Source organism: Marmota flaviventris, chromosome 9, assembly GCF_047511675.1.
Source record: "Marmota flaviventris isolate mMarFla1 chromosome 9, mMarFla1.hap1, whole genome shotgun sequence".
In the NCBI taxonomy this organism is placed as follows: Eukaryota; Metazoa; Chordata; class Mammalia; order Rodentia; family Sciuridae; genus Marmota; species Marmota flaviventris.
Genome location: NC_092506.1, coordinates 32593409 through 32619897, shown reverse-complemented (window position 1 = coordinate 32619897; position 26489 = coordinate 32593409). Strand labels below are relative to the sequence as shown.

General features: G+C 45.4%; 1 protein-coding gene across 11 annotated transcripts in view; it reads right to left on the bottom strand.

Moving 5' to 3' along the window:
* Wt1 (WT1 transcription factor) overlaps positions 1-25823 on the bottom strand; it is a 45318-nt gene extending 19495 nt beyond the window's left edge. For 4 of the 11 annotated variants that reach the window (XM_071617108.1, XM_027936614.3, XM_071617113.1 and 1 more), the window contains exons 1-4: positions 25364-25823; positions 19630-19752; positions 19108-19210; positions 9368-9445 (exon numbers count right to left, since the gene is read on the bottom strand). In XM_071617108.1, the coding sequence (XP_071473209.1) occupies positions 9368-9445; positions 19108-19210; positions 19630-19752; positions 25364-25808 (749 nt within the window). In that variant the 5' untranslated portion in view covers positions 25809-25823. Of the gene's footprint in view, positions 1-8288; positions 8340-9367; positions 9446-19107; positions 19211-19629; positions 19753-21528; positions 21539-25363 lie in introns of those variants that run through there. The other 7 variants (XM_027936613.2, XM_071617110.1, XM_027936612.3 and 4 more) reach the window with 6 other exon arrangements.
* Positions 25824-26489: the final 666 nt, after the last annotated feature.

The following is a 26489-nucleotide window of genomic DNA, read 5'->3' as shown; positions in this document are numbered from 1 at the left end:
CACCAGTTATAACTGGGATTCTGCCACCTGTTGCAAAGTTCTGATTAATAATGTGCAATCTAGCCAGGCGTGGTGGCACACACCTATAATTCCGGCAGCTCTGGAGGCTGAGGCAGGAAGACCAGGAATTCAAAGTCAGCCTCAGCGAAATCAAGGTGCTAAGCAACTCGGTGAGACCCTATGTCTAAATAAAATACAAAATAGGGATAAGAATGTGGCTCAGTGGAGTGCCCCTGAATTCAATCCTGGGGACCAAAAATTATTAATAATACTAATAATAATAATGCACAATCTAATATTCAAAGGTAAATGTATTTTTTTTTCAAAGACATATCAGAATATGAAACCTGTAAATGAGTACTGGTCCCTCCAAATTACCTTTTAGAGGATGCTTATTTCTTCCAACCATGCTGTTATTACTAAAGTCTTATTGTATTCCTCTTTTGAAATTTTCTTTATAGTCCTGGCTCATTCATCTTCACTTTCCTTGCAGCCACTATTTCATAGGAGCCACAATCTGAGTGGGTTAAGAGCTAAATCAGGCTCACGAGCCATCAAGCCCTCCTCACTGCTTGCAATGGTTCATAAACCTCCCACAACTGACCTTTTTCCTTCTATTTCACCTTCAAGGCAGAGTCTTAGATCTAGTTTCCCACAACAGTGTGGAGGGAAGAGTCCAAAAAAACAACCCCTATGCTCTTTTCTGGCCCTTTATGCTTATAAGACTTTTAGACATGACTTTCTTTCTTACATCAATACACACAGACACAGGAACTCACAAACCCAAGGCCCCACCATCAGATCGTACAAGAAGTATCTGGATGTCTTACTGGAAGTGGGGTGCTAGTCCATCCACTTCCTGGTTTCATCCAACTCACTGGGTTCTGGATTCTCAATGCTTTCACTCTATGGCCAGAGATTATTACTGGCTTCACCCCTAAGAACAGAGTCCCAAATCTATATAACAGATGAACCCTGCATCTCACACAGGAAAGATGGAGCCGGATCTCTGTAGCCTGGTTCTAAGAGGTTCCCATTCAGGTTGTTCACACCCTCTTCTGAGAAAATTTACTCCAACTACTAAATTGCATTTTTAAGAAAAAGCTCCTTCCTAAACCCCAGGATCAAGCACAGCGTTCTGAAGACTAAACCCTCTCTTGTTTCCCCAGCTGAAATGGAACTCACAGGTGTGAGGAATCTGTGTAGATCCATCACTTCTGCTGGTTCCATGCTCCAAACTCTGACTTTTCACAACACAAGTGGACTGGGGATGTAGCTCTGTGGTGGAGAGCTTGCCTAGCATGCTCAAGGCCCTGGGTTGGATTCCTAGCACCAAGAGGCAGGTATAAACGAATTCCAGGTGAACAAACAAAGGAAAACTTTTGCAATAAATTCAAATGAATCACACTCATTCTTGAAGGGATTTTGAGACCAGAGGTATTACTGTTAAAGTCTTGGAGGAAATTCTACATATGGACATCTGAAGGAATAAGACATAAAAATATTGAGAACTGTTTTGTTCTTGAAGAAAGGATTCAAAAATTTTCAAATGTCAACATACTTCAAAATCAATTTTTTTTTGTACTGGGTATTGAACCCAGGGTCACTTAACCACTGAGCTACATCCGCAGCCCTTTTTAATATTTTATTTAGAGACAGGGTCTCGCTAAGTTGCTGAGGCTGGCTTTGAACTGGCAATCCTCCTGCCTCACCTTCCAAGCTGCTGGGATTATAGGCATGTGCCACCATACCCAGCCTTCCAAAATTAATTTTTAGATGTGATACAATCCATCCAAACTTCTATTTAAGTTTTTTTTTTAAATAAACTTACTTCAGAATAGTTTCAGATTTATTGAGAAATTTCTAAGATAAAACAAAGCTCTCATAGACCCCACATAATTTTCCTCTATTATTAACATCTCAAATGAGTACAGTGTATTTGTTGCAATTAATGTACCGATAAAGAATTTCTCTTAAATTAACAAAATTAAATGATCTTAAAGAGAAGAGAGTCAGGCATGAGTGGCTCATGCTTGTAGTCCCTGCTACTGAGGAGGCTGAGGCAAAAGGATCACTTGAGTCCAGGAATTGCAGACCAGTCTGTGCAACATATTGTGACCCTCATCTCAAGTAGTAGTAGCAACAATAATAGTAATAATAATAATAATAACCTCAAGAGCTAACAGCTAGAAATATTTTGAAAAAGAAGTACAACATTGGGGGAACTTTAGTATCAGATATTAAAATGGACTATGAAATTATAGCAAAGAAAACAGCTTGATACTTGGCAGAAAAGCCAGACTGATCAAAAGAAGAAAATAAAGAGTCTAGAAATGGATCCAAGGAATTTAGTCTTTGGTAAAGGTAATATCTGAAAGCAACGAGGGAAGAAAGATAGCTCAAAATGGTCTAAGTACACTGTATAGTTGCTTGGAAATAAATCAAATTGGAATCCAATAGTCAAATAAATTCAGGATGAATTAAATGTTTAAATGTGAAAAGTTATTTTTTTAAATATCGAAATTAAATAAAATAATACTTAAAAAAAAGCTGGAGTAGGAAAATCTTTTCAAGTATGATACCAAATCCAAAAACTTGAAGCTATGAAATAAAACATAATTTTTACTGTAAAATTTTTAAAAGTTCTGACAGGAAAAAAGCCATTGTCATAGCTAAAATATAAACAAACCAGAGAAAAAATTTCTAGTATTATGACAAGCAAAAGAACTCTTATAAACAAAGAATGCTCACAAACTAATATAGTTGCTATATGAACCAGCTTCTGGCTAAAGCCAGCCCACTTACCTACAGAGCCTCTTCCTTTTCACCTCACTTTGTTCCAGCAATTCTATCCCCTCCCATCATCGATTTTTCCCTCTTTTTGATCATTCCCATCAGCAAACAAACAAGCAAACATCTCTTTTTAAATACAAAAAAAAAAAAAAATAAGTAAAAGCAAAACAATAAAAAACCCTACTATCTACCATCTTTTTTCCTCAGTCAACTAGAACCTCATTTTTTTGTTCCCCTTTGCATCAGAACTCTATGAAAGAGTTGTCTCCATGTGATGCCTCTGGGTCACCTCCTCCCATTCATTCCCCCAGCCACCCCGCTTGTTACCGGGGACTGAACCCAGTGGCACTTAAGCACTAAGCCATATCCCAAGCCCTTTTTCATACTTTATTTAGAGACAGGGTCTTGCTAACTTCACTAAGTTGCTGGGGCTGGCTTTTTTTAAACTCACGACCCTCCTGCCTCAGCCTCCTGCTTCAGTCTTTTGCCCCTTCCCTTAATTCATCCAGAGGTTAGATAGTTAATAGATAAATGGTTCTAGCATTTTTTTCTCTGCAGATTCAATACACACCAAAATGTTTTAAAAACAAAGAGGTTATCTCTGGGTGGTGAGATGTCAGATGACTTTTCTTTTCTTCTTTATGTTTTGGTACTGTCTGAATTTTTTTTTTAAGTGATAAGCCTGTGTTACTGTTCTAATCAAAGGGGGAAAAAGGCTGTTTTTATTTTGGATAAAGTCACCATCTTCGCCTATAAAGCATTCCTTTTGTGACTTTGTGTTAAAAATTAAGAGATGGAAATAAAGCTAGAATACATGAACTTGTCCACTTTCAGTAGAAAAACTCTTATGAAACAAGGCAGTAGCCCCTTATTTCTAAGAAACATCTGGATGACTTTTTATCAGTGTGCATTCTAGATCGATATTTTTTCTAGCTAGACGATATGATCTGTTCTTATAAATGATGAGCAGATAGTCTCACAAGGGCCCAGAGGAAGCTGAAGATATAAGAGTTCCAAAATTCTCCTTGGGGTAGTGAAGATATCCTCCCTCATCTGATGTCCCCTCTCCCCATGCGAGACACAATCACCCCTTTATCCACCATTCATAGCTTGATTTAAGTTACTGGGGGGTAGGGTGATTTCCTTCCCTGTATAATTGTATTTTCTAAATGTTCTATAATTTATATATCTTACTTACTTAATAAATACAAATACATTAGTTGAATACATGCCCCAAGAAAAAAGAGCGGGAAAGGCCAACAGCCAGGGAAGGTAAAAGTAGCAGCAGGAAAGTGAGTCATGAGGGCCAAGCAGCATCTGAATTAGTCTTCCTTAAGTGGGGGCATGGAGGGGGGTATAGCACTAGGTCATCAGCTCCATCACCATGGAACAGGACTTCATTATTCCTTCTGGTAGTTAAGTCCGATACAAGGCAATAATAAAGAAAGAGCTGCTTCAACGACACACGACATACGTGTTGCTGTTTCAAAGGGGGAAATCCTGCTGGGGGTGGAGATGGAGGAGTGCGCTCAGGAATGCGCCTGTTCACGGGACTGCTGAGATTCCCAGAACTGAGGCTCCCCACCTTTGCTTTGCATCTCAAGCTCTAGCAGCCACTTAAAAGCAGGCTATCTGCTTTCAAGAAGTAAATCTCCGGGACGGGTACCTTATGTTCACAAGCCCACAAGGGAAGGCACGGGGCTGCGTGTGGAGCTCCCGGCCAGAGGCTCAGCTATCTCTTTTGGCACAGGTTCTCAGGGATGAGACCATGTCTAGCGAGGATTTTCTCCAGATTCGACAGCCTTGGCCCTACCAAAAGGCACAGCTTTGTTTGCACCATACATCACTCACTGGGAGTCTTCTCGTTTTTCCTTTCGAGCATCCTCAGGTCAAATACTGTGTGTTCCCAACAGTCTGTGAACTTCTTGGAGCAGTGAAGGGACATTCATTTTGCTCAGCACTCCTTTTACATTTCTATTGTGTTCCATTTCCCACTCCCCCTACCCCAGTCCCCACAGAGTAACTTCCTCCTCTCTTTAATAACTTGGACCACAGTCAAGGTTGATGTGTTTCTCCATTTTGCAGGATATTTTCTTCAGAAGAGACAAAACAGAGGCCAACAGGGTAGCCAAGGCTTATTAGCAACCTTTGTAAATCAGCAACCCTTAAGAATACTCATAGAAAATGTTTTTAAAGAAATGAAAAGCTAACAGTACAAGGCTTCATGAATAGGATTCATAAAGGCAGACTAATCTTAGAAAAATTCCTCAGCAATTTCCCCCACCACGGACCTGCTTTTAAAATCTAATTTCATTTGTTTATGGGTGACGGAAAGTGGTTTCATGAAAGAAGGTTTCAGTATCTTCTTTCTGACATAAATTGAAACATGGGATTCTTCCATTTGAGGTCATAAAAGTAGCTTTGATCCCAACAGACAAGCAGAAGTAAGAAAATGAGTAAGGCAGGGTGGGGATGTGGCTCAGTGGTAGAGCATTTGCCGGGTGTGCCTGAGGCCCTGGGTTCAATCCCCAGCACCAAAGGAAGAAACAAACAAAAAAAAAAAGATGGAGAGAGAAAATGAGTAAAGGAAGAAGGAGGACCAAGGACTCAGTCAGTGGGCATTAGCAACTCCCTACCATATCATCCTCTACTTCAAAATCGTATCCTCACCCATTCCAGCACTGCTGCTGATATTTAATAAAGGTGTCTCCGTGGACTTACTTAGGACACAAGGAAACAAGCCTATTTTTTTTTGGAGTCACTTTTTTTTTTTTTTTAAGTAGCTTTCAAGGAAAGAAGACATGAGCAAGTATTCAGTGGTATTTCATCTAAAGCATATAATATTTCATTAAAAATTAAGCATGCCTTATTTTCACAAGTGATATGGAAATTATGTCTTTTTTAAATTATGCTAAGCCTGGCACGGTGGCAAATGCCCGTAATCCCAGCAACTCAGGAGTCTGAGGCAGGAGGATCACAAGTTCAAGACCAGCCTCAGCAAGTTAGCAAGGCCCTAAGCAAGTTAGTCCCTAGGTTCTCTCTGGTACTCTCTCTTGCCCCCAACAAGCCAGTTTTTCCTGCTATAGCTCTAGCTTGCCACCATGATTTTTCCCATGTCAGGATACTACTAGTTAAGGATGAAAGCAAAAAGTTGTCTTTCTCTACTTCATGAAGTACCGTTTCATTTCCCAAATGTATTTTCCATATTAACCATGTTTGTATCATGGCAAAAGAAAGTAAATTCAGTATCAGAGGGAATAATGACTCCACCCTGGATTGTGTCTCTTCTGGGAAGAAGCCAATTTTTCTACTGGAATTTAAGATCCACCCAAATTCAGTTCTCAGCTGTTCATGGGTTCAGAGGAAAGAGCTAAGGAGTCACCATCTTTGAGAGTAAAAAGAGGCAAAATGGAGTTGTGACACATCAGTGCACTGTAAAATCAGTCTAGTATGTCACAGCCAGTATTTTTTAAAATGATGTGGAATAGGATACAAAAGATCAGCAGAGCAAAAACATATCATAAGGATAAATACTGCTTAGTGAAAATTTGTGCTTTGTGTGTCTATTGGAGCTCAGTGTAAAAGGTATTTCTAACTGTGGTCATAATCTTAAAGTCTAAGAAACTCTAAGGCCAGGTCCCAGAGTCAGAAAGAACTAATTCCAACATGGCTCTGCCACTTACTCCATGGATTGGGTTAAGTGGCTTAATCTCTCCAGCCTCATCTGGACATGACCATAGCTTTGGGGTGGAAAGGGGGTGATGACAGTAGTAAGGTCATCAGAGAAAACATGTAAAGCCCTACATGTACCCTTAAATAAATGGGAATTCACAAAATGGAAGTAGAAATCAATTGACTTAAATATGTTCTAAGGGATAAATCTACCATGTAAGAGAAGATGTCAGAAAAATTAAACAATTGTTGACAGGTACAGTGGCACACACTTGTAATCCCAGGAACTCGGGAGGCCTGAGGCAGGAGGATTGAAAGTTGAAAGCTGGCCTCAGCAATTCAGTGAGGCCCTCAGCAACTTAATGAGTCCCTGTCTCAAAACTGAAAAATAAAATGGGCTGGGGGTGTGGCTTAGTGGTTAAGTACCCTGGGTTCAATCCCTGGTACAAAAAAAAAAAAAAGTGGGGGGGGGGGAGAAAAAGAAAATTAGACAATTGTAATTTTTTGTTTTTATGTGGGACTATACATTGGGGCTATTGGATCCTTGTTCTAAAGCTTTCTGAATAAAGATTGTATTAAAAAATTTTAACTTCAGAAATCCTTCCAAGATGTAAATAGCCAATCAATGAAAACTTCTAGTTTTTTTTTCCTCTTACACAAGATTGAACAAAAACTATTTGCACTTTGTGCTTCATCCTTATATTACAATTTCTGACTCCCCAACTAGTGACTAATATCACATATCTGAAGACCTTTAAAAGCATCAAAATTATCTCAACTCTGGAAAGATCAGGATTCAAACCATGCCAAGATTCCTTATCTGTAATTTTTGCAATTAAACCAACCAACCAACCCTGTAGTCCAGCATGCAGAAATTCTAAAATTTGAAACATACTTCTCACTTGGCAATCATGTTCTGTCTGTTGTTGGCATTTAATATGAGAAGAGTTACTAAGTTCTGAGAGAAGGAAAGGAAGGAATTCAGAAATACAGGGTGGGACCCGAAAAGCCAAGAAATGTAAAAGAAGCTGGCAGCAGAGGAGGCCAGAAGGCTAAAATTGTCAGCTGCCCCTTGGATGGAAGTGGGAAGAGAAGAATCCAAAGCAACAGAAGGCTTTCTACTTTGGAATCCAGAGAGAGGAAGTGGAGATTTGGATACAAGAGCAGAAAAATTGGGGTGGGGGTGGGGAGAAAGATCTGAGAGTTAAGTCTTAGAAGTTGATCACTGAAGGATGATCCAAAAAACAGAACTGAGCCAACAAAAGAAGGAAGAAAGATGCAACCTGACTGGTGTTTCAGCAGAGAAAATAAAACAAAACAAAATAGCCATAGAAATGCTCCAGGGTGCAGGTATAAAGCTGAAGAAGACACAAATGTTTGCGAATGAAAAAAAAAAAAGTCTTCACAAAGCCTGGCCACAGATTTAGGGTAAAAACTAAGTTCTCCTTGGGAGATTCAAAGGTAAAGAATTAGTCAAGACTGAAAGACTTGACTAATCTAACATAGGTAATGTCACAAATTTGGTGTTTTGTGACACACTCACAAAAAAATGAGCAGAGTTCTTGCTGCATGATTTTAAAAAATTATTTCCCAAGCCAGGCACAGTGGCACACGCCTGTAATCCCAGTGGCTCAGAAGGTGGAGGCAGCAGGACTGTAAGTTCAAAGCCAGCCTTAGCAACTTGTGAGGCCCTAAGCAACTAACTTGTGAGGTGGGGAGTAGGGATATATTTTCCCACCCCCCAGCTGCTCCCTGATTACCCATGTCAGTCCTAACTCCTGCATTGCCCCAGACGTCAGTTAACAAGGCCATTGGTCACTCACTTGCTCTGCCCTTCTGTCCATTTCACTGAGCTGGAGCTCCCAGTAGCAACTCTAGAAGAGAAGAAGAGGTGGGAATGGGGAATGGAGCATGGGGGCTCTGGAAAGCCCCCCTGATCCCAGAATCTAATGAGAAACCATGGAATACACGAAGACATTGATGCTAGCTGACTCATCAAGAGTGCTGAACTAAGTCCCCAATCCCACTAGGCCAGTAGTAGGATTTGGAAGGCACTGGAGAGAGGCTGGACAGAGCCTGGGCTTTGGAAATCTCTGGACAGATCTGGACTTGGAATCCCAGCACTACCACTTAGTAGGATGTGAACCTGGGAAGTTACGTGACTCTCTGAGCTTATAAAACAGGTAACTACAGTACCTACACCTCATAAGGCTGTTAGTAGAGAAGCCAAGGTAACCTAGGAAAGTACCTGCTACATCACAAGCACTTCATGAGTGTGGTATCCTACTGCCACCTCCTCAAGACTTGTTAGAAAACAAAGTGAGATCTTTTATTGCTGAAAGCCAGCCCCACCCACCTGTGTTCCATCCTTCCTTCATTTTTAGGTGCAAGGAGAAGCTCGTATGTTCGGCAACTGAACTCTCTCTATGGTGGCTGTATATTGTGTGTGAGCAAAACCTGTTGGTGCAATTAGGTATGAGCACATCTGACTTTGGATTTTCCAAATCATCCTCACACAGATACTAATTTGGATTCTGGATATTTTACATGCAAAGCATTTCTTGGATAAGATAGTATAATGGTTAACATCTGTGATGCTGCTAGCCAAACATTAACATTAAACAAGGCTGCATGGACACAACCTTGCAGAATTTTAAAACATTCAACAAGGAGAGACCATATTAAATGTCTCCAATATTCTCAATTCCCTTAGTCCAGACAAAACATCCCGTTTGTGTTTTTGAAAATTTAATGAACACAGCCCACCAACTGGAGGACAGAAGAAAACATTTTAATGCTACATTTTTCTAAAACTGTACGCCCTTTGTAAGTTATAAGCACCTTTAAAATGACTTGAATAGGTAGAAGTCGCTGTTGAAGGGCAATGGAATAAAAACCTTACCCCTTTAAGGTGGCTCCTAAGTTCATCTGATTCCAGGTCATGCATTCAAGCTGGGAGGTCATCTGATATAAATTGTCACTGTTGGAAAACACCCAGAGTTAGAAACATATAACCATGCACACGTGTGCATGCACACTCACACGCACAAATACAATTGTCTTCAAAAGCAATGGAGTTTTAATCTGTCTTTACAGTGCAAGCCTCTGCATTTTCCAGAATGACAGAATATGTGTGTCTGAAATTATTTTCATTCCATCCCACTGATTTCTGAATAGTTATTCACTTCACACACAGCAGAAGGGATGTGAGGGTAATTTGGAAGCTTTTTACAAAACCTTAGTATACCAAACACTGGCATTTCTAAAGAGGTATTAAACCTTGGAGGAGAAGAGACTGAAGGGAAGGAAACTTTGAAAGGCAACACAGGCTGGATAACTCAACATTAAAGTTAAAAGCCTGGAGCTGAGAGTCAAAAGACAGCAGATTAATTATTCGTGAAAAGGCCATTAAGTTGTTTTAATCAAAAGGATAAGTATCATGTGGATTATGAGGGCCTGAAAAGTCCGAGTGATGGGTGATGGATGACCTAATACACAAGGATGTGACAAGCCAAAGAAAGAGGATGATAAACTTTGTGCCCAGCTGAAGGAATTATTCTCTATATAAGTTTATAATCCTGGTACGAGTCAAATGGAGTTTAAAAAAAAAAAAAGCAGCCAATGATTTACATTAAGATCCCAAAAGAAAAAACACACCATCATGCAAACTAATCAAAAGCCTTTCTTTCTCCTTTATGTTTATCTTATTCCTAAGAAAATCAGCACATAAATCAATTACCAGAAATCTGAATTACTAAGACCTATTGAGATTAAATTGAGGCCAGGACTGAAATGGTTAATCATGAAACCAGAGACCCTAGAGATTAATGGTTTGTCTGGAAACCTCACGTCTAAACACATTACAGGAGAAAATGTTCACTCTACCTTCGTGGCAGAAGTGAAAGAAGATAAGCAGCCTTCAATACCTACCGTGTGATATCAGATCCCAAATCCTGGACAATCTCCGTCTTGTCATGGCATTCCTTTCCGTTGCAACACTAATTTTTAATTCAGAGAGGGTTTGCTCAGGCCAACTGAACTAGGGACTTGTGGAGGGGTAAGAGAAATTCCAGCAACATGGAATAAATGAATACTGGGCTCCCTCTGCATAGCTTGATAAATCATGGTGGAGTCCATCTGACTCACATATAATCACTCTGCAAATTATTTGGAACTCCTTGGTGTTGGGCACATGGGATAAGGAGGAAATCAGATTGCAGGAGGGAACTTTGCATATGAAAAGTGAAGTGACTTCAAACTCCAAGTATGCATAATTTCATTAGTCAGCGTATATCTGGACCCCATCATTCATCCCCATGTCCAACTGGCTATTATGCTACTACAATATCCTACATATCAATGAAAAAAATGATTACTTTCTCCTGCAGCTTCCCTGTTTGCAACAGCAGCCCGTGCTGGTCTGTGCCACTACATTTCGCAATTCCACAAATTCTTGCTGTAAGGCTGGTGTAATTAATTCCTGAAGGACCCCAACTTTTATTAGAAGTGCCAGCCTGCCGCATTTACCACAGGAGAGTTTCTTGAACTTTCTTTGGGCTGACAGTTCATTAATAAGCGGCCTCCTCCACAATCTTTCCACTGGTTTTTGTTCTCCTGCACCTTTTCATCAAGCAATCCATTTATTAATCTTGCCATTAATCTCAGCCAACAGGCATTGTATTCCCCAGGTAGCTCTATATTTTTGTCACTAATTTTTAAAAAATTGTTCACCAACTAAAATCACTCAGCCCCAGCTGACAATTTTTCTAGGCCCTTTGGGGATGTGGGATCTTTCTGAAATTATTTAATCTTTGCATAAGATGAAGAATATGATGGGAAAAGATGATGAGTGACAGAAGTTTATGCACAAACCCAAAATATCTAACTTTATGATTCAGAAACTTTCTCAGACTTAAAAGCACAGTCCCACTGATTCCAAAGGGTCTCCACATAGGAGGATAACAAGAAAAAAATATATTTTAAGGCCATTTCCTTGGTCCCCAGAATGCAAACTTTCTCAAATACAGGGTCTATGTCTTAAATGTGTATTTATCTTCCTAGTGATTGCTTAATAAATGCTCTGTTCTGCATTGTCCAATAGGATAGCTACCAGTGGAACTATGGCCAGTACCATACACTGAAATAATATTTGGGCTAGATTGGGTTAACTACAACACTTCAAAATTAATTTTACATGTTCTTATTTTAATGTGGTTTTAAAGTGAGTAATGGCAAATTTCAAATTACATGAATGGCTTGCATTATGTTTCCATTGGATGGTGGTTCTTATAAGTTTGGGGACATCAAGCAAAGCACAGTTCAGCTCTCTGAACCTCAATATTCTGATCCATTAAATGGGAATATTGATCTTTCAGTCTAACTTTTATAGGGATATTCTGAGGCTCAAAAAAAGCAATGGAGGCTGGGGTTATGGCTCAGTGGTAGAGTGCTTGCCTTGCATGTGTAAGGCCCTGGGTTCAATCCTCAGCACCACATAAATAAATAAATAAAAGTATTGTGTCCATCTACAACAAAAAATGTTTTTTTTAAAAAAGAAATGGCTCTTTGAAGATGATACAGATAATTAATATAACTGAATCTCTTCTAACCTATCAAAATTTGCATAGCACTTACATACATCCTCAGTATCACACATAACAATTTTGTGACATCAGCATAATTATGACCTCCGTTTATGAGATGAGAACTGGACTCCAAAAAGTGCCTAGTGCTGGCATGCTTGATGTCCCTCAGGCATTATTTGGCCTCTGAGCCTAATCCTCTCACTACCACTTAAATAATACAGACAAGAATCTGGAGATTGAAGAGAACATGCTCCAGGAAATGTTCTGACCAACTCCGTCCCCAGGAAGGCACAATGGTGAAAGATGCCCAGGCATCCGCTTCAGTGAACTAAGGTCCCAAGAGGAACCCCACTTTGTGATTCAAGTTGTCCTGTAAGCTCAGCCTGCAAACCCCGAGAAGGGGACAGGAGGTGGGGATAGCGGATGGGAGAGAAGGACTTCCAGAAAATCCCCAGGCTACTAATAGGTTTCCTGAGATAGGATCGGAGCTCAGTTTTAACCACATCCTGCCTTCTGCTGGCTGGGGCTCCACCGTGGCTCAGTCAGTCGGCCTGGCTGGCACAACCTTTCCTATGGAAGTCAATGACAACAGTAACAATAACTGCTGCCGGAGAGAGGACAGAATGTGAACTTGGGCTAAAAATACCGGGCCTAAGCATGCTTGGGCTCTGATCTCCTTGGGCAATCGATCAACACCCAGCTCTCATCATGGAAGTGCACTGAAAGAGATAGCACTGTTCAGGGAATTTATGGCCTCTCGCAAATAAAAACCTCTAATTATAAAATGACCACTGTAGGTGTCGACTATCTCATTCCCAGAGGAGATCAGATAAGCAGGTAGTTTGGCTCACGGTGACCACAATGGTGGTCACGTAGGCATTTCAGCTTGAACTCTGCCTGTTTGGAAGTGAACTCTGAAACTGCAGGCTGCCAAAATATATTCCAAAGTCATGGGATCCTTTATTTTTTAAAGTAAATCTTTAAAAAAAAAAAAAAAGTCACTTGTTTCCTATGTTAAAAAAAATGTTTGAAGTTAGAAGCAAGGGAGAGAGGAAAGAAACTACTATAACTGGGATTAACGCAAGTTGGAGTAAAATAAAAGGAAGTCAGTCTTAGCAAAAAAAGGGAACTTAAAAGGAAATCAGTAGTACATCATATAGAGTTTGTTTTGGCCTGGACTGCAGTATTACTGAGTTCTCGACCTCTGCACAAAAAGAAAGGAAGGAAAAAAAAAACAACCTCAGCTATTATCTAGACCAGGACTCCCCCACTCTTCAAATGCACGTGTGATCCGAGCACATTTTGCATCATAAGTGTTTACTATGTTGGGCAGGACAAGAAAGAAAGGTTCATGTCACCATTGGACCAGAATCTTTCAGCCTTGCTGAGATAGGGTTTCTTCTGCCACATGATTGCTAGCTGTTTGCAAAGTAGCATCTTGGTACTAGAAAAGTTTCCCCCACTGGATCAAAAAAAAAAAAAGTTGAGATAACTGTTTTCTGTGATATGAATTCATGATGTTTTCCAGTTTCTGCTATCATGGCCCTGTTCCACACTAAGGGAAAGGCCTCTGCTGGTTTACCTCTACCTACTAATCAAGGTTCATGCTAAGGCTGCATGCAGACATCCACATGGCCCTTTCCTGCTCTCTTCCCTCCAAAGCATCTTGGAAGCTGCCTGCCTGAACTTTCTGCCCAGCAGGCTACAGTGAATAATTATTTCATAGTCACTTTCTTGGTATTATAATTTCTCTCAAGCTCTCCAGCTAACCAAGAGAAAACCCCACTGGGGATGTGATTTTTATTAATAAACACTTGGTCAGCACAAAAATTAACAGAAATATTTGGAACTGATTTTTCCTTATCCCTGGAGACAAGCTCAGTTCAAGCCTGTGGCTTTGATAACACTATCTACTATCAGGCAAAGTATTTGAGATCTTCCATTTTGCCTACCTGTGTGGAAAGCAAATAGTAGTATTGTACTAGGTGAAAACACCAAGTAACACTCACATGGGTGCACATGAAAAGAGACGTTATTAATTATGCCTTTATTTTCTTAAGCACCGGTTGTCATCTGATTTATGTCTACGTCGGAGGCCAACCTAAATGGTGAGTGGTGCACTTCCCATTGACCTGCAGATGCTGAGATTCCACAGAACCCCTATGGCTGCCATGGAGGTTTCTCTCATATGAAAGGCAGTATACTTCCAGAGTTGAAGCAGTATTACCTGATAAAGGGCCAAAATAGAGGAAATGGATATATCCTCATTTATCCAGCACAGTAGCTAAAGAAAATACACAAAGCTAATAAAGGAATAGAAGAGAAAAAAAAAAAAACAGAATGTCTTTTTAAAAATCGGTGTGAATGGGAATATGCTTTAAAGTCCAGAACTTTTCAAAACAGCTCGGAGGATCAATTCATGAAGTAGGCGCAGTAAGGGCTCCAAGGACAGCAAGCAAAAGAGAGAGAAGGGGACTGGAGAAGATGGAGCAAAGGAGGAAGGAAGGGAAGGTTCAGCTGGCTGCCTGGTGAGGTGATATTCAGTGAGGTTGGACTTCACTGCCCACCCTCTACCCCCTGGACATCAATGGGGTCTGCCCTTCCTGGGACCTTGCTTCTGGACAAGCACAAAGTAGTCAGTCCTCTTGGGTCAGATGAATGGACAGAAAGGTCCATGCCCTGGAATTCTTTAGGTGCCTGTACTGAGCTTCTCCCCAGTAGTTCATGCCCATTGGTAATGAGAGAGCTGGAGTGGTCTGGAGTTTGAAAGACAGCTGTTTTATGAGTTAGGATTTCAGGAGAAAGCTCAAGTCCACTTCTAACAGTATTCACCAAGGAAAATGCTGCCCCTAAGCCACTAAGAGCTTTCTAGGGATTGTAAAAGACTTTCACAACTGTGGGGGATAAAGTCCTCCAGTAAGACCCAGGACAAATGCTATCTTCAAAAAGAGAATGGTACTTATCCACATGGGTGCAGAGGGCAGGAGGATGGATTCTGAAACCTCATTACTTGAATCTGAACAGGAAATCTGTCCCTTACTGTGTCACACTGGGGAGGTTCACCTCTCAGGGCCTCAGCTTCTTCCTCTGTAAAATGGGAGTGATAACCCATTGCTGACCTTGACTTGTTTTTATGGGGATTAAAGAAGTCGTCAGGATTTGTAAGGTGCTTACAATGAGACCTGGTGCACAGTAAATCTGCATAAGCATTTGCTCTTATTATTTACCAGCAAAAGGTGCAGGCATGGAAGTAAGTATAAGGGGATTATCCAGACAAAGAACACTGAGTGGTCCAGCATTTCTTGGTGATTCAGAGCACAGACAATCTTTGAAGTTATAAAGACTGAGAATCAAATCCTGGTTCCAATTCTCACTTACTGTATGACCTTGAGAACGTCAAATTGAGTCTGATTTTGTCATGAGTAGTCAGAAAGGCTAAATGAGGGAACTGAAGAAGCCCTTGGCAGAGTGCCCAATAGCACACAGCTAGCATGGCTTATTATAAGGAATCATGCTTTCATCCAGCCGTGGTCACTGGGTTCCATAAAGGCCAGCATCTGGTTTCAGAAGCTTTGGTGATGTTTAGACAAAATTGCCCACCTTAGTATTAGAGGGCCAGGGGCCTAGGTCAGATGGATAAGGGAAACCATTTCCAATCACTTCCTGTGAGTTGAGTAGGGGTATTTTCTATTCGTTGCTGTTCATATTCACACAATAATGTGAGCAGCTGTGACTTCTTAGATCTGTTACCTGAGAGAGAGGAGAGAATTATGCAAGGGACAAGGAAAGAAGCGGAACTTTGAGATTTCTCAAAGTAAATTCACAGTGTACACTGCTTATTTTATATCAGATATATACCACTGCCACCATTTCAGGTTGAGAAGAAAAAGAAGAGTCCAAGTCTGGGGAGACAAAAGCTTTGTGTGGGGGAAGGGAGAGGAAATGGTGGGGAAAAGCTGAGCAGTCTGCCTCAGGGGGTCAAATGCAACAAAGCAAGCAAGTCTTTCCCAAGAGGTCCCAATTTTAGAAAGAAAAAGGAATGGACCCAGGAACCAGGAGAAAGAACTAATGAATATATAAAATTCAAAAGGTAAGCCATTGGACAATTAAAATCTCATCTTATTTTCTATGTTTTTCAAACATGGCACTCACAAAAGCATTTAAATACCCTTCAAATTTATTTTAGAATAGGAAAGAAGAAAACCATATAACTACAGTAATGTTGGTGCACAGGCCCAGTTGTAAAACATCTGTTTACCTATCCATTCATCCTTAGTACATGGGAGGGACATGATTTGGAAAAGTGATTGGCAATGTTGTGAATTTAGATTGGCTGGAACGTCAAAGATTCAAAAGCACATACTTTAAGGGAGCAAATTTTTCTACAGGGGTCACAAATTCTTTTTTGAAATGTTTCTACTGAGGAAATTTCTATAACAGAAGAAAATTGTAGGTAGAATTCATGTAAAAACAAAACCAAAGAAAGTTTCTTAATTACATAGAAAGAAGAACACCTTCTTCTAGTGGTCTTCAAATATTTCTAAAAGATTAATCTAACAAAATTGCTTTCTATAGTGACCAATTAGAAGCTGGATTCGAAAATGTGAAAATTTGCCAGGCATGAAGCATATGCCTGTAATCCCAGCAGCTCAGGAGGCTGAGGCAGGAGGATAACAAGTTTGAGGCCAGTCTCAGCAATGTAGTGAGTCCCTAAGCAACTTAGCAAGACCCTGTCTCAAAATAAAAAATAAAAAGGGGCTAGGGATATGGCTCAGTGGCTGAGTGTCCCTGGGTTCAATCCCTGGTACCAAAAAGAAGAAGGGAGGGAAGGAGGATGAAAGAAAGGAAGAAATGAAAGAAGGAAGGAACGAATGAAGAAAGGAAGGAAGGAAATTTGTATATAAAATACAACCAGGGACTAGGGTTGTGCTTAGTGGTAGAGCCTGTGCTTAACATGATCAAGGCCCTGGATTCAATCTCCAACACCAAAAAACGTTTTTGTTTTTTTTTTTTTAAAAAAGAGGAGGAGGAAGAGGAGACCAACAAACAAAAACATCTGAATGACCTGTCTACTTCCACAGTAGTCACAAATTCAGCCCTAAATCAAAATCCATCTCAGGGATGTGGTTTGGAGAACTACCATTAAACCACTGGTTGTGATTACTTTATCCTGGGACTCTTCTGTATAGGCTGCTCAGCTTCTCTGATGGGACCCCTCCTAGAGTCCCACAGAGTCCAGGCTTAGCAGAAAGAGGAGCAAGGGATATGCATGTAGCAGATCATCACTACTGCAAAAGACATCAACACCTCCTAGTCCTCAAATCCCAAGGAGATATGGAGCCTTCGTCAACAATGCCCACTCCTATACCAGGGTCTTCCTCTAGCCTGGGGTTTGACTTGGGGGAAAGTCCATATGGTGCCAAGGAGAGAGAGGTGGGCCAAGGTGTTCCCATAGGGAACTATTCCAACTGGTCCCTTTACAGCTACTAAAATAACAGCAATGACACCCCGGCAATAAACAGGAGTAGGCAGCTTAAGGAGGATGTCAATGGCCCAGGTGCCACAGTTCTGCTAAGGTAAGGGGTTTCAGCACAAAATGGATGTGAATTCTGTAACCATTCAGTGACTTGACCACGGAGAGGAGGCCTAGATGGCAGGCTTGGGGTAGAAGGTGGGTCTGCTGGTCAGTGATGCCAGAACAAAAATGGTTTCTAGCTAGGGAGGGAGCAAAAGCAGGGTGTGCAGGTGTGACTACTGGCCTCAGTGTGACCTTCATCCATTTCTCTGGCTCTCCCAACTTCTCCCCCCCCCCTAAAAGATCCTATTAGATATGTCAAATTTTCAGATAAAAAGTAAAGGTTTTAAGTCCGCGTTCTTCAGGCGTCAGAAACAGAAGAAGCGCGACCTTATACCTTTCTAGAAACTTTTAGGAAATGATGTCCGGGGTGAGAGAGTCAGACCAGTCCCAGGCACAATCTCAGAAGTGCAGCTGGGACATTGGGATGCGCTGCTGCGTACTCAATAACAAGGACGCGCCCCTCCTCCACCTGCATGACGGGAGGTCCCCAGGCGCGGCCATTCCCCCACCCAATCTCCCAAGACAGGCGCTTTTCCTTCCTTCATTACCTCACTACCTCCTTCCCTTGACGTCAGCCCCGGGTCTCCAAGAGGAGGGGCGGGAGGATGGGGATGGGTTTGGGGGCAGTCGGTGTCAGGATCCCCGCAGCACCCGGGGAGGGGAGGCTATGAGGTAATGCGCGCCCAATCCTGGGCCACAAGGGCAGCAGCGAGGACACTTTCCTGCCCCAGCCCCACCTTCCCGCCAAGCGCAGGCCCGGGTGTGCGCCACAGTTACTAGGCAACCCTATCAGGGACGCGGGATGCCGGCCAAGTTCACCCAAAGTTGAAAAATAAATTTGGGGGAAGAGAAGGATAAAGGGCCTCGGGGGAGGAACTTAGAAGGGGGGGGCTGGTCTTTTGCCTCCAGCGAAGAGCAAGATGGTGTTGCGGGCTGGAGCAAGGCACACGCAAGGCCCTGCTACGTATGACCTGATCATCTTGTGGCACCCATGCTGGGGTCGTGCCCCAGCGCACAGCCACAACGACGCTGGGAAAGAAGCTTACAAAGCATTGCAGGCCAAAAGTCTAGTTGGTTGGGTGGAGAGAAGGATGTGGACCACCCACCGTAAGTGTCGTCTAAGTATTCTGGCCAGTATGGCCAGCGGGCGAAGGGGAAGAATAGAGAGGGATGGACTCCCTGTTCAATCTTTAGTACCGAGGAAGTTATAAACCTCCCAGGAAAGAGTCTTTTAAAAAATAACTTCTCTGGAAGTGGCGCTCCTTCTTCTTTAGTTCCATACAGCAATTGCCCTCATTTATATCCAAAACAAAAAACAACCAGGAGACGAGGGAGATTTGCTTTTTGGCCAGGTAGAAAGGTGAAGGGGTCTTTTGACTCCAGAACCCTGCATGCCTGCAGCCAGTGTTGCCCAGTATCTGATGTTCCGGCCACCTGGAGAGTTCCCAGGACCCATCACACTGCTCAGCAACTTCTTACCTGCTGTAGGGCGTCCTCAGCAGCAGGGCCTGGCTCCCCGTGCAGCTGTCGGTTGGGGTATGGCAGCCATAAACCGGGGGCGGCACGGAGTACTGCTGCTCGCCTGAGGAGAGAGCCAAAGACAGCAGTTTGAGCGCGCCCCACGAGTGCTATGGACAGCGGGTAGGGGACAGGGCATGCTGAGCTGAGGACACTGGGGCCTGCATTCTGGGGCGTGTTCATTGAGGCCGCCCAGATTGTAGCAAGCTAAAAGTTTTACATTCCCATAGCAGTCAACGCGTGGCGCGAAAAAGCTCTCGGGACAAACGTAGACTTGGTTGAGTGGCGCTTTACTTTACGCACTTGGGACGGAAGGAGAGACCATCGTTCTAAATGATGAAATTTGCCTAATTATTCCTAAGATTCCTTTGGATGTCCTCTTTTCTCTTCCCCAACTTGCTATGGGTTGAAAATTCGGGAATGGGGCAATTGTCTAGAAAAAGCGTGTAAAGACCCACACACACATCATTGCCACTGGCTTACCCAGAGATCCCTGCTGGCCCATGGGGTCCTCGTGCTTGAAAGAATGATTGGGGAACTGCGCGGCATGGTGCGAGGGCGTGTGACCATAGCTGGGCGTCCCGTCGAAGGTGACTGTGCTGTATCCTGCAGGAGAGGCAGAGAAGAGAAGCTCAGCGTCAGGGAAGCTCTTGGGGAGGTAGGGACCCCGGATCTGAACCAGAATCAGGGCGGAGGGATGCCCCACCACTGAATTCGGGTTCACAGCAGAGGATATAATTCCGCTCCACCTGCCCAAGACTTCCCGGCGGGACGCCGAGGCCCAAATCCTGGAGAAGGATCTCCAACAGGCTCCCCATTCGTTCCCAGCCCAAACGCTGAGCTTCCCGCTGTTTCCCAATCTTTTTATGCTTTTGTCTTCCACAGTGACTGTCGCTTCTAAACCGAACCTCCGATGGCAGATTAGGTATAAAAACCTGTCGCCTGCTGGGCGGAGAAATTTGTTCTCCCCCCAAAACAAGCCGCGGTTCTCGCGCAGGGGCAGCATGGGCGAGCGAAATGAATCTGCTGGGCTGACCCCGCACTGACTCTGAGCTGTAAATCAGGGGCCGCGCACCAACTTTCATTAATTACTCGGAGCCAGTTAAACGGCCTGCGTTTTAAATGGGGGGAGTAATTACCGAGTAATGTTATCTGTCTGGGCTGCACAACCGACACCACAACACCCAGGGCCCTAGGGAAAGCTGGGGCGCGGGGGGGGGGGAGTGAGAGGGGGAAAGTCGGCCCAGAAACCTTAACCCCAGACCCATGTCCCCCTACCTCTCTTCGATCCACTTGGCGCCCCCTCACACCACGATCCACCTGGCCAACTCCCTCACAACACCGACCAAAAGACGGGGTTCTTTCAAGGTGGTACTATATACCTGGTAATATATCTCCCTTTCCCTCCATGGCAGTGCCCAGTTTGCCTACCGAGAAACTATCGCGTTCTTCCGTGTCCCTCAAAGATGAGAAAAGGAATGTGGTGTCTCAGTTGGAAAATGTAGGCTTTTATGCTGTTATTAAATTTGCTTTAAACCTATTCAATCCACCCGCTTTTTGAAAATTGTTGGTGCCCCTGGGGGGGGGGGGGAAGTATCCTCGCTAAAGGTCACTCCTGAGACCTTTCATCTATGCTCAAGCTCTGAAGGCTGTGACCTGAGGTTCAAAACAAGTGGCAAGGAAGTGGGGCAGGACATTCACATTGGGGCTCCCTCCCTGCAAGGCCACTACAGCCAGCCCCATGTCTTTTCAACTGCTCTGGATCTTCAAACCTCATAAAATTCCCAGGACTGAGGCAGGGCAAACGGTTCCAATTCCCCGGGGATGATCAAGATTCTGCAACAAGTGTCCAAGAAGACTTGTTCAGGACAGGGATTGGAGGCCAATTACCTCCATCTTTGGAACACAGTCATCCACCCTCCCCCCACTCCCCAAAAATCGAGTCTCTTTTGTTCACTATGGGGCAATAAAACACAGCTCCCTTCCGTGGTGTTTCAGAGAGGGATGGAAGGAGGGAACGAATTGGAATCACCCCGATGGTTTAGGTCAGGCAAAGATTGGTGCCAAAGATTGGTGATTTAAGAAACCACCAGCTTTTATAATCTACATGATCCTGGAAACCTTCCATTTCTTGCCTGCTGAGTAAGGACAGGTTAGCCCCCTTCCAGTTAGCTCTGGGGCGTGGGTGAGCACGCTTAGGCTTCCAAGAACTTCTTTTAGGGAGCGGAGGCCTGGCCGTTTGAGGCCTACAAATCAGCTTACAAACGAAATTTGGCTCTGGGTACCCATTTTTGCCCAGAGGGAAGGCCGAATTTCTGAAAGGGCCTTTTTTAAATGAGGAGGTGGAAATAAAAGCGAGAAAGAAATTTTCTATAGACAAACCCTTCTCCATTCCTGAGCTGATGAGCAGGCCGTGACCCGAGGCCCACGCGGTCTTGGGAGACTGGGTCCTCAAACAGTAAGTGTGCGGCAGGAGCTGCGGGTCCCCGGGTGCAGCTTCGGCACCGGCTCCGTGGTCCAGAATCGCACCGGCCCAGGGATGCTGGTGTCCCGTAAGGCTCCCTAGTCCCCCTCCCGGGCGGGACACCGACCTCTCCGCCAGCAGAGACCAGTCTCGAACCAACACCCCCTCGGGTTTTCCGGGAGGGGCAGTGATGAAAGCGCCTGCTGAGCTGAAGGAGGGCTGTTTTAATTAGACGCTTATCGGACGCTGGGCTGATTAGAGCGCACCGTGCCCGGGCCCTGCGCTGGGGCGGGCGAGGAGAGCGGGGGCGGGGGCTGGAGGAGGGACAGCTGCAGCCGGGAAGGAGCAGCGTGTTCAAAGGCTCCTTGTACAGGCCTTGAAGGGAGAGGCCCAAGCAGCCAAGGTAGCGCCTTTCCCACGGTTAGTCCTGGCCCGGGAAGGGAGCGCAACCTTGACCGCTGGGAGAGGCGAGACGCGCTCTGAACCCCTCTCCCCCGCCCGCGGCTGCGGAGGATCCCAGGAACTGCCTTGCCCGCGGAGCCCTGGGGAAGCTAAGGGATAGAATGGACAGCCAGGAAGGTGCTCAGGAGGCTGAAAGTGATAACCACAGCGGTAGTGGGATTGGGAACATCTTTCCCCCAAGAAATACCCTGTCCTGTGTGACCAGAGGGGGGCGCTTTGACCCTCGGGCGTAATTCCTCTGACCATGTGCCCATGCAATAGCCTGGAGATCCAAGGCCTAGTCCTGAGCTTGTTCTTTGGGATCAAGAGCTGCCTGGAAGCAACATTTCTCTTTTCTCTCTTTCCCCTTTTCTTCTCCCTTCTCTTTCTCCCTCCCTTCCCAACCTTGCTTTGGGCTGGGGTTAGAAAAGTCCTCACTCCCACTTACACCCCGACAGACTTTCCAATCATCACACACATTACAAGTAGTTCAGTGCTCGTCCAACTAAGCAAACTCCACACTGGGGTCAAGATCTCTAGAAAAGAACCCTAGAATAGTCTCACTTCAATCTCCACCTCTACCACAACCTGAGAGACCTCTTGCACACCTAATCTCTTCGCCCCTGAATTTTCTCATCCAGAAATAAAAGTGTCCTTCAGTGTCAGGCTGTGAGCTTCTTGCAAAGGTTCCTGAGGCCATTAATTGTCTTAACATTCAGTCTTCAGTGCCTGGCATAGCGTAGGCAGTTGATGTTTGCTAAATTAATATTTAGAAGATGTCAGCTATATTTATGAAATACAAGAAAAATAAAGTGCTTATAAGAAGCTTGGGGTGGGGGTGAGCGTATGCCAGCAATAGCAGCAATTGCCCTTGCCTATGGTCCTGCTTGAGGGAAGGTAACCAAAGCCCAAGAGCCTGCAGTTTGGTCTTGGGAGTTATGATCACCATTGTAATCCTTTCTGGAGAGAGCTGGCATCTTTGCTTCTCCCTTCCAAGCCTCAGGTTAGGCCTTGCATACCTGGGGGCAGCCACAGGACCCTGAAAAACCAAAGGAATAAATGTGGAATCTCAAGGGCCCGTCCTTGCTGCCTACCCAAAGTAGCAGCTTCTCACATACCAACCCAGCTTCTATTGCCAAGTGAGCCCCAAGGGATAGGCATGCTGGATCCATTTGTTTTTACTAGGAGCAAAAACTCATAGGCAGAAACCGGATTACAAGCTGTATGACCTTAGTCTAGGGATATCTTCTTCATCGGGCTTTTCCCTGGAGGTGCAGTAAGGGTGGAAACTGGCATTCACCTGCTCCTTCTGGTCCTGGTCCCTCAAGTGTTTTTTCTCTATACTTGTGGCAGCTGGGACTGTCTAGAGGAATCTGGATTTTCCCCAGATGTGTAGTGACCACTCCCAGCTCCCCATGCCAGATTGATGGGATCAGGAAAACAGAGCTGCCTGCAAAAGGCTGGACCCAAATCCAAGCAACAGAGCCCATGTTTCAAAAATCTGAATCCAACCTAGACGACTCAAATACAAAGATAATGACACAACAGTATTTTTGACCCCAGGAGGTTAGATCCCAGTTGCTTCTCCAGCCTCTCCAAATAGCACAAATCCTCAAGGCTCACAGCATACACCTGCCTGCCAGTGGAGGTGTATCTGGCCCAGCGATATTTAGGTGGGCTGGCACTTTCTGTGTTTTGACCCCAAACAGTGAGAAGGGCAATGTTTCTGCACCTGTGGTGTATAACTCTTGCCCAGATCCAAGCTCAAGTCTGCCCAACTCTGTTCTCTCACAGATGAAGAACCAGACCCGGAGATTCGCAAAACGTAGCACCTGTATGCTAAGAAGAGATGGCTCCTTCGGAAAATGGGACACTAAGCTGTCCCATTATCCGTTAAGTAAAAACTGCTAATTTCATTTATTAAACGACCTAGAGTGGAGGAACCCCTTGAGTGTGCTCAAGGTTGCTCCCCACGACACGGATCCCAGATTCTCCTGACCAAAAGGTGGTTTCGGTTTCGCTAGGGATTTTGGATTGGCCAGGTGCTCCAAGGTGGACTAAAGTAGAAATGGCCTCAAGACACGCTTTTAAGAAGGAAGGGACCAAGGCGGCAAGAACAGCTTTCCTCCTGCGACTTGAGAGCGCAACACCTTCTGCAAACAGTTCACACCCTGATCTTCCATCCCACGCATTTCAGAAAAAGCCCAGTCCCTGGGCCCTCACTAATTTTGCTCCAGGAAAAGCATCCGCCATTGTGTTAGCAAAGCATTTCCTAAAATATCGAACCAAACCAAATTAGTCTAGATTCTCAACAGCAAAGAAGTCAAATGAGAATAAATGAAGAGACCAAACTACCAGTGAGCAGTAAGACAGGGTCTGCGCTGGCCCAGATCGAAGGCAGGGAGCCTCCAGCACCGGATGAGAAAACATACTTATTGTGCGCCAAGGCCCTTTCACATTGACTGAACATGACGAATAAACCTTTGTTCTAGCCCCAAGTCTCTCAAAAACTATTATTTTTTTTGTCCCCAGCTGAATCCCGCAAACCCACAACGAAAAAGCACCGAGTAGCACTGAAAGGAGGAACTCATGTCACCGCCTGCGTTAAGATCTGGCTCCCAAGAGCGTGGAATCGGATAAACCGGGTTCTCTTCTATCCCTACAGCCTGCGTGACCTCTGCCTTTTCAAAACCCCAGAGAGATTTCCATTGTACAATATCCTAGAGCTATACGCGGACGCGAACAATGCTCCAAAAAGCCATCTAGTCACTGGCCCATTCATCCCCTCATTCTAGTGTTCCCCAGTACCTGTACACCAAATGCGGGTCAACACTGTTAATAAGGGCTAGAGATGTTCCTTGACATTTTGCAGCGACGGAAGCAGCGCAGGCTGAGCATCCCGCGCTTGTCCCCCTCCTAATCCAGTCTGGATATCTAAAAAACCCAATGCTTAACGACAATTGGGTGGTACCTTCAGCAACAAGACCTCTTCCCAGGGCAGAACCATACACTGCACTAGTCCCTTCTTCCCATTCAGTGGAGACTAACAGTCCTGGAAGCTCCGAAAGGCCCCAAACCGCCTCCCGGCTCAAGCGAACTTTCGAGCTCCCAACTTCGCTCTGCCGTGCAAGCCGTCTAAAGCCGATGCGGACGTACATTCTCTCTCCCGCCGCCGCTACCGCTACTCTCGCCGCCTCTGGACAGGCAGCCGGCTAAGAGATGGGATGGGGTAGTATAATGAAGAGGCCACGGGTGACTAGAGCCCCGGAGCCGCTGCCCCCGCGTGTAGGGGGCGCTCCCCGGCCTACTCACCCTGGTTGCGAATAGCGGGCTGGCTCTCGAGGCAGCTTGGCAGGTAGGGCGCATTGGGAAACATCCTGGCCTGTCCGGAGGACGCCTGGCTCGGCGGGGGAGGACCAAAGGGTCCGTAGCGACAGGCTCCAGCTGTACCGGTGAATTGACCGGAGAAGTGGACGGTGAAGGCGCTCAGGCACTGCTCCTCATGCGGCTCCGCGCCTCCCCAGCTCGGCTCCTGTTTGATGAAGGAGTGAGGCGGAGGCGGCGGCGGAGGTGGCGGCGGAGCCGGCGGTGGCGCAGGACCGCCCAAGGAACCGTAAGCCGAAGCACCCGGGGGCGCAAAGTCCAGCACTGGCGCCCACTGCGCGGCGCCGCTCACTGGCAAAGCGCAGCCGCCACCGCCACCCAAAGAGGGTACCGCCGGCAGCAGCGCGTTCAAGTCCCGCACGTCGGAGCCCATTTGCTGCGGCTCAGTTCCGGACACCCCGCGGCTCCTCCGGCCCTGCGGACGCTTGGCGCTGGACTCGGAAGCGACTAACTTGGTCCAGATGCCGCCAGGACTTCGGTCCCCCGGCTGCTCAGGCTGCTGAAGGCACTCAGGCTCCAAGCGGAGCGTGTGCTGAGACGCCGGCTCCGGGGCACACGTGGAAGCCGGCTCCTGCGGCAGGAGGAAGTCCAGGATCGCGGCGAGGAGGCGGCGGGGCCCCTGGGCTGCTGTCCCGGGTCTGGGTGGGTGAGTGAATGAGTGGGAGGGAGGGAGGGAAGGGGGGAGCCCGCAGGCTGTCGGGTTGCGGAGAGCCCCCGGGTGTGGGCGCTGCCTTGAACTCCTTACCCCAGCTGCCTGGCTGCCCCCAGCTTCCCAAAGCTCAAATAAGAGGGGCCGGCGCCGGGAGAGGAGGAGGAGTCAAGGAGGCTTGGCCGCTCCATTCACACAGCAACCCAAGCCTGGCCAGGCAGCGCGCGCTGCTCCTTGGGGGCGCCCTTGCAGCGGGGGCGGGGGCGGGGGCGGGCCTGGAGAAGCGTCTGTTTCAGAGGCACTCTCTCCTATTCTACCCGCCACGCGCTCCAAACTGGCCTATATGGCGCAACCCTCCCCCTACCTCCCCTATAGGGCTTTCCAGAGTGTGGGCGCCCCGCGGCA